This window comes from Branchiostoma floridae, chromosome 10 (genome assembly GCF_000003815.2).
Source record: "Branchiostoma floridae strain S238N-H82 chromosome 10, Bfl_VNyyK, whole genome shotgun sequence".
NCBI classification, from domain to species: domain Eukaryota; kingdom Metazoa; phylum Chordata; class Leptocardii; order Amphioxiformes; family Branchiostomatidae; genus Branchiostoma; species Branchiostoma floridae.
The window spans coordinates 9,989,788-9,998,594 of NC_049988.1; the positions used below are offsets into that span (position 1 = coordinate 9,989,788).

Consider the following 8,807-nt stretch of genomic DNA (forward strand, 5'->3'; position numbering starts at 1 on the left):
AACAACACATCTGCCAACCCCAACAACAACGAAACAGACTACACGGCTAACAACAGATAGAACAACCTTACAATCCTCACAAGTAACCACAGGATCTACTTCAAAAATAACATCAATAGTGACTACAGAATCAACACTGCCGCCAACGTCACTAACGTTGCTGTCTACTCTTTCTAAAACAGGTACATCTTGCCGAGTGATAAGAGGAGTGGAGTTCGACAGGCAGACAGATTCTGGACAGACCACGGGGTGCCGATCAGTGCGTCGCTGGCCGCTACCCTGCACAGGGATTGTTCGCCTTTGGTCTTGCACAGCCGCAGCACAGGAAAATCACATCTTGCTATCTGAGCGCTTGCCTTGTCTGCTATCAGCACACACCGCACTCACATCTCTGTCTCTACCACACGTCTAAGTGTATAGATGTAGTTTCTTTCATTCAGATTGTTCTGCAGGTCCTTCGCAAGCCCGTCGTCTACTGAGATGTAAAGGTTACTGAGCAGACTTCACGTATCCTTTGAACAAAGTGACGAACCCTGTCATTGGTTTATTACAGAATACTGTAGGAAAACACTTAGTCAACCAAACGTGGAAAGGGACGGAGCTCATGTATCCTTTTTGCGAAGTGTTACTGTTGTTGTTCTTGTTGTTCTTGTTTGTTTTAGCTTTGTTCTTGCAGTCTCAAGAGAAGATGCAGCGATTGTGGATACAGTGTGCTTGTGGATAGATGGTGAGTATTCGCAGTCATGTGCACACATATGTTTGCATGGCATGTGTCTTATTGATATATGAATGATACCCCATTGCCATATTGTAGAGGTATTCTTTTACAGAGTGAAAGTATATATCTTTGTGCCAATGTCTATGACACTTCTAATATCATAATTTTCTGCTTTCTTGTCAAATATAAAGATAAGAATAACTAGCTACCGACTTCCAGTGGTCCACTTTTGACCCGGTGTTACTCTTTGAATAAAAGCTGTACAAAAGAGTGTGTTGTATTTTTTTAATAAAATGCATTTGGCCATTTTACTGCATACTGCATTGCTTGTAACGTTGATAGTGTACGTTATCTCTTTATAGGTCATTGACCGAGAGTTGAAAGGTTAAACCGATTCTGGCCATCATCTTCTCAATGAACTGACGTAAGTATCTGAACAAAAAGAGCAAAACATTAAAATTGCGCACGTGTGCGTGTGTGTGAAGAAGTGATTCAACAATAGAAGGTTATCATATGAAGAAGCACATACACAGTCATATGAAATCATGCAAAACAGATCAATAATAACTCCCACACAGATTAGTTGGTCGCTTAAATTTAATTCAATACAGAAGTGCTGTTGTGTGATGGAATGATACAGATGAGGCGCTTGGCGTTGCCAAAGTAGAAAATAGAACAGAACAGAACACCTTGCGCCCTCCAGAATTGTTATTATTCTGATTAAGGGGTCGGCCTAGGTTTCTTCGTCTCTTAAACTCATCTTGTATGTTGATTTTAAATGTGTTGCGTTTATATGTCAATAAAGATGATGTCAACCCCCCCCCCCCCAACACTTTAAATGGTGCAGTGACCATATCGCACTATTTGAATGGTTGTTTTCTTCACAATGACTGTCTCCCATTTACTGGTATTCAAAGTAAGAAGGGGGGGTGTTTTTTTATTGGAAGATCTCGAGTTTCGAAGCTGTTTTATGATCTTTCAGCTATTCTACCTAAGTTCATAATTCTTAAAAGTATTTTCCTAGATCATTAGAAAAAATAAACAAAAGGCTAGGCTGTATCTATTTCACAAGTATCCATTTCACTGCCTTTGTTGAGTGGACAAATTACGCAGATGGCTTAACACAAGACAACTAGAAGGGGAGGGGGGCTCCGTGACATTTGTGTGGCTCGGTGAGTCTATCAGCAGGATCAGCGTGCGTCATTAAACCTTTTGTGGTGACAGGGAGGCTACCTGAAGAGAAATGTCATGTGGGGTGTGCCCTTGAGAACACAATGACATGTGCGTCAGCGATGAATCAGAACTGCCAATTATGTGCGCCTATCAGTGCACCAATTTGAACCAAACCCTCCACGTTGCCAAAAACCTGTTTTGCAAGACACGTACGCGCCTATTCAGGTGACAGGAAAGGCCGCCATGATTAACTACCCAGATGATTAACGGTAATGCCAGCAAGGTCGTTCATTATAGGCGCTAGACATGCAAAGATAATGCCTTTTATTCAACTCTCATTTTTCTAATTTGTTTTCTCCGTGTTCTTTGATACGTGGCATCGCGTCTCTACCCTTAAAACGTCTTCAGATAATTTTAATGTCTTTCTTTTGTTCCCTTCTGACGTTTTTGAACACGCGATTGTAAGTCAACAATGTCCCACCCAACTGTACGTGTCACCGGGCAATAGTGTTGGAATGTGACACCCGCAGGTTATTGGCTAGTTTTGGGCATTTTTCATCACAAACTGTGTCTTGTAGGATCTTCTGACAGAATCTTATTAACGTACACATTGTACTTCTTGTTCTTTTTCGCTATTTTATTTGTGAAGCATGAAATTTGGTACAAACTTGTTTGAGTGCCAATCACAGTCAGGTATTCAACAAGGTCGGTCAGTCATGAAATTACACTAATTAGTGGCGTCACACGCTTAGGGACCTTTGGCTGGTCTTGTGACGTTTTCATGAGAAACGTGTCATTAGAGCCACACCTAGGTGGTTTACAGCAAAGTCAGTACTGAGAAGGTAGCAATGCTAGCTACACCACGCGTCCAAACAAAATGTTGAAAATTTCAGACTGCAGATTTGTCGTTGTGGTGGGCCTTATCATGGTCCTACTGTCGTTTGAGCCATGCGGGATGGTTAAAGCACAAGGTAAGCCGTGTCACGTCTGGTTCATCTGATAAAGGTAAACGTTAGTGCAGTTCCGTAGTATTTTAGAGGCCATAGGAGCAGTGAGATGTTAGGCACAGTATTGAATGTAGTACCCATCCCTCTCCTTCCACCGCCTTTACCTCCCCAACCCAACCGATACTCATTTTTTACCCCTGGGTGGAGTGAAAAGTGAAAAAGTCGTGTTAAGTGCTTTTCCCAGGAACATAATTTGCAACGTCTAGCCGGTTATCTGATAGCGACATCAAAATAATACCGACATGGTTTGCCAAATATCATCTCAAAAGTTGATGTTCGCTCAGATAGCCAGAAAACAGTTTATCAATGTCAAGATAGACTTCGCTTCAGACCTGGACGAATTGGCTGTTATTGGTTGTCTTTACTTGAGTCAATTTGGTCCTATACTGGGAGTTACGGGGAGATGCCAATGCAATGCACATTCTTAGCTGTAGTCTTAGTCATTTCAATCATACTGTATTAAACAAATCTTGTATCGTTAAGCCGGCAAATGGGTAATTTAGTTATACATGTCTGAAATCAAAATTCAACATTAAAGACTGTGTGACTCGTGTCATGTAAGCTCGACCTCCACGAAAAGCGGCCTAGCAGGCCGATGGAGTATTTATCGAGTCAAAATAAAGGCACAAACAAACAAACAAACTCCTGCGGACGGCGTAGGTACAGCATTGCACATGTGTGAGATTTTGTATCAACCGTTTGATCTAGACATCCTAGTTGTAATGTGTGACGGAATGAACTACTTACTATTAGACGAAAATGAATATCAAGGACATCAAATATAGTTAGATTTGAGCATTGGTTCGGATAGGTGTTTTTAATGAACACGACAATGTAGGGCGGGGCCAAGTATGGTTTGATAGATAGGGGAGTGTACATTATTTGTCAAGACCCTCATGACATATGTGGAGGGGACATGAAGCGTTTTCTTCTGTGACATTTTCATGCTCGTTTTCGGCTTCCTGTATTCTTCTTCTAACTGATAGTGATTGGCATCATATCAAATGTAAATTGGCTTTGCACTGAGAAATTCTGTTAGTTTGAACTCTAGTATATGTATTCTATGTACGGGTATACTTGTTTACCAACAGGATAGATTTATGTGTAAAAAGCGGTGGCAATCGTCTCTTGTCACTGATTTTTGAAAAGTTAGGCGTTTGGATGCACTCTCTTGCAACAGCGTCTTCTACTGATCGCCAACGGAAGTGCATGGTCCCACATGCTTGCTGTTTGACGACTCCATGTTTATAGCAGGGGTTAGGTCAACTTTGTATGGCAATCAATGGAGCTTATGAAAGGCATTGTACAATTTTAGTGAAATGGGAAAACTACATCATTCGTCTTGTCTATAAAAAGATGACAGTTATATTCAACTTTTAAATTACTAAACTTTTCTGTTTTCAGGAATGACCACGGCGACGACGGTCCCAACGACGCTGCATGTAACAACAGCAGCACAGACCACGATTCCAACGACACGACATGTAACAACAGCAGCACAGACAACGATTCCAACAACACGGCATGTTACAACAGCAGCACAGACCACGATTCCAACAACACGGCATGTAACAACAGCAGCACAGACAACGATTCCAACGACGCGGCATGTAACAACAGCAGCACAGACCACGATTCCAACGACTGTGAATCCTACAACCCACTTGACCACGATTTCAACAACAGAACTAACAACTCAGCAGTCGACTCAACAGACCACGAAACAAACTACTCAAGAAACTACTGAAGAGACGACAGAACAAACAACGATCCCAACAACTATTGTGCCAACGACACTGATTACAACGGTTCAACCAACAACGCAGGTTACTACGGAGAAGACAACGCCTATAGAGACCACGAAACAAACAACTCGGCAGTCGACCCTACTGACTACTGAAAAAACAACGATTCCAACAACTGTTTTACCAACGACACTGATTACAACGGTTCAACCAACAACGCAGGTTACTACGGAGAAGACAACACAGCCGACTACTGCAAAAAGTACACAAGATACTACGAAACAAACAACGAGGCAATCTACATTACTGACTACGGAACTGACTACTCAAGATACTACAAAACAAACGACTCGGCAATCAACCCTACTGACTACTGAAAAAACAACGATCCCAACAACTGTCTCACCAACGACACTGATTACAACGGTTCAACCAACAACGCAGGTTACTACGGAAAAGACAACGCCTATAGAGACCACGAAACAGACAACCAGGCAATCGACTCAACCGACTACCGAAGAAACTACTCAAGATACTACAAAACAGACAACAAGACAATCAACACTACTGACTACCAAACTAACTACTCAAGATACTACAAAGCAAACAACGAGGCAATCGACTCAACAGACTACCGAACTGACTACTCAATATACTACGAAACAGACAACGAGGCAATCAACCCTACTAACTACTGAAAAAACAACGATCCCAACAACTGTCTCACCAACGACACTGATTACAACGGTTCAACCAACAACGCAGGTTACTACGGAGAAGACAACACAGCCGACCACTGCAAAAAGTACACAAGATACAACGAAACAAACAACGAGGCAATCTACATTACTGACTACCGAACTGACTACTCAAGATACTACAACGCAAACAACGAGGCAATCGACACTACTGACAACTGGGCAAACTACTAGTCTGACTACTGAACAAACAACAGAACAAACAACGCTCCCAACAACTTTTTCGCCAACGACACTGATTACAACTGTTCAACCAACAACGCTTCGTACCACAGAGGTCACAACAGAGATGACAACGCCTCTAGAGACAACGGAGAGGACAACGCAACCAACCACTGAGAAAACTACGGATGAGACCACGGAACTAACAACTGGGCAGTCAACCCTACTGACTACTGTACAAACTACACTTCCGACTAGTGCAGAGACGACAGAACAAACAACTCGGCAATCAACCCTACTGACTACTCAACAAACTACTGTCCCAACTAGTGTAGAGACAACAGGACAAACAACGTTACCAACAACTTTTGATCCAACGACACAACCGATTACAACGGCTCCTCCAACAACGCCGTTCACTACCGAGCAAACTACACGTCCGACTAGTGTAGAGACAACAGGACAAACAACGTTACCAACAACTTTTGATCCAACGACACAACCGATTACAACGGCTCCTCCAACAACGCCGTTCACTACCGAGCAAACTACACGTCCGACTAGTGTAGAGACAACAGAACAAACAACGTTACCAACAACTTTTGATCCAACGACACAACCGATTACAACAGTTCAACCAACAACGCAGCTTACAACGGAGAAGACAACAATACCACCGACTACGCCTATAAAGACCACCAAGAAAACGACACAGTTGACCACCGAAAGGACTACAGACGAGACCACAGAACTTACAACTCGGCAATCTACCCTGCTGACTACTGTACAAACTACACGTCCGATTAGTGTTGAGACAACAGAACAAACAACGTTACCAACAACTTTTGTTCCAACTACACAACCGATTACAACGGCTCCACCAACAACCCCATTCACTACGGAACAAACTACAAGGCCAACCACTAAAGAGACGACTGTTGTCGGTACTACTGAGGGGACCACAGCACCAACAACTGTTGAAACTACAAAACAAACAACTCGGCAATCTACCGAACAAACTACACGTCCGACAAGTGTAGAGACAACAGAACAAACAACGTTACCACTAACTTTTGTTCCAACTACACAACCGATTACAACGGCTCCACCAACAACCCCATTCACTACGGAACAAACTACAAGGCCAACCACTAAAGAGACGACTGTTGTCGGTACTACTGAGGGGACCACAGCACCAACAACTGTTGAAACTACAAAACAAACAACTCGGCAATCTACAGAACAAACTACACGTCCGACAAGTGTAGAAACAACAGAACAAACAACGTTGCCAACAACTTTTGATCCAACGACACAACCGATTACAACGGCTCCTCCAACAACGCCGTTCACTACCGAACAAACTACACGTCCGACTAGTGTTGAGACGACAGAGCAAACAACGATCCCAACAACTCTTGATCCAACAACACTGATTACAACGGTTCAACCAACAACGCAGCTCACAACGGAGAAGACAACAATACCACCGACTACGCCTATAGAGACTACCAAGAGAACGACACAGTTGACCACTGAAAGGACTACAGACGAGACCACAGAACCAACAACTCGACAATCGACGATACTGCCTACTCAACAAACTACACGTCCGACTAGTGTAGAGACGACAGAACAAACAACGCTCCCAACAACTTTTGTTCCAACTACACAACCGATTACAACGGTTCCTCCAACAACCGCGTTCACTACGGAACAAACTACAAGGCCAACCACTGTGGAGACGACAGTTGCCGGTACTACTGAGGGGACCACAGCGCCAACAACTGTTGAAACTACAAAACAAACAACTCAGCAATCGACCCTGCTGACTACTGTACAAACTACACGTCCGACTAGTGTAGATACGACAGAGCAAACAACGCTCCCAACAACTCTTGATCCAACGACACTGATTACAACGGTTCAACCAACAACGCAGCTTACAATGGAGAAGACGGAACCAACGACTCGGCAATCGTCGCTACTGCCTACAGAACAAACTACACGTCCGACTAGTGTTGAGACGACAGAACAAACAACGCTCCCAACAACTTTTGTTCCAACGACACAACCGATTACAACGGCTCCACCTACAACCCTTTTCACTACGGAACAAACTACATATTCCACTAGTGTAGTGACAACAGAACAAACAACGATCCCAACGACTTATGATCCAACGACACAACCGATTACAACGGCTCCACCAACAACCGCAGAGACCACAGGTCGATCAACAGAACCTACTACGGCCTTGACAACAAGTAATCGTACAACCTACATAAGTACGGTCCTTTCAACAATCTTCCCAACGAGCCTACCTTCGACGCTTCTCCCAACCCTGTTCACTACGCAAGGAACTACAAGGCCAACTACTGACGAGACGACACTAGAGACGACAGTTGTCGGTACTTCTGAGGGGACCACAGCGCCAACAACTATTGAAACTACAAAACAAACAACTCTGCAATCAAGTTTTCCTACAACGTACTTTACAACAATCCCTACAACAGCGAGCTTCACTACTCCGAAAGTCACAACGGTTGTACCAACGACGCATGTCACAACGATGCCACCGCTGTTAACCACAGAGCCGGGTACCACAGTAGAGACAACGCCTGTAGATGCCACAGAAAGGACAACACAGCCGACCACTGAGAGGACTACAGTCACCACTGTTCGCACGAGCGTTGTAACCTCCCAACCACCATCGACAGGTAGTACACAAACGGGTGACTTTCAGGATAGACCACGTGATCACTACTAGCCACTGCCTATGAGTCTATATGCGCGATGCGTTCGCTTGGTCTTGTACAGCTCCCATTTCGGCAAAGGCACAGGCGTAGGGACAAAAATGGCGCGATGAATTTTCTTGGAAATTCTGCTGGCGATAGCAGCGTGCAGCATGCGCCATGTTCACCGCTCACACAAACACAACGTGCCGTTGTCTTGTTTGCCCGGTGTTCTTTCTTTCAGACTGTTCTACAGGTGTTGTCGCCAACGGTCGGAACAAGTCCTTCTAGAGACTGTGGAGTGAAGGTAGCGCCTGTATCCTTTGTAGCTATCACTAACCTAGACACGGCCCTTTGTTTCAGCCTTCCCTCAGCTTTTCTACAGGTAGGTCTACCGGGATGAATGGATGCTGGCTTGGTCTGGTGCAGGGGGAAGAACAACGGATTCCACAGTGTCACGGATAGAAGGTATGGCTACAGTCACGTGTTGTACTATTGTCACGGATAGA

At 44.1% G+C, this 8,807-nt stretch overlaps 2 protein-coding genes across 5 annotated transcripts in view; both read left to right on the plus strand.

The window, feature by feature from the left end:
• Positions 1-479, plus strand: part of LOC118424346 (mucin-5AC-like) — a 14,817-nt gene extending 14,338 nt beyond the window's left edge. The window contains exon 5 of the mRNA XM_035832895.1: positions 453-479. Within this exon, the coding sequence (XP_035688788.1) occupies positions 453-479 (27 nt within the window). The remainder of the gene's footprint in view (positions 1-452) is intronic.
• On the plus strand, positions 423-8,419 carry LOC118424009 (mucin-2-like). Of its 4 annotated transcripts, none has more exons than XM_035832399.1 (3): positions 423-727; positions 1,081-1,142; positions 4,303-8,419. In XM_035832399.1, the coding sequence occupies exon 3, from the start codon at positions 4,305-4,307 to the stop codon at positions 8,331-8,333; it is 4,029 nt and encodes a 1,342-aa protein (XP_035688292.1). In that variant the 5' UTR covers positions 423-727; positions 1,081-1,142; positions 4,303-4,304; the 3' UTR covers positions 8,334-8,419. The 4 variants fall into 4 exon arrangements, with proteins under 4 accessions (XP_035688292.1, XP_035688293.1, XP_035688294.1 ...); XM_035832400.1 differs by lacking the exons at positions 423-727; positions 1,081-1,142 and adding an exon at positions 2,683-2,862 and having other exon boundaries at positions 4,303-5,907; positions 6,025-8,419; XM_035832401.1 differs by lacking the exons at positions 423-727; positions 1,081-1,142 and adding an exon at positions 2,683-2,862 and having other exon boundaries at positions 4,303-5,087; positions 5,409-8,419.
• Positions 8,420-8,807: the final 388 nt, after the last annotated feature.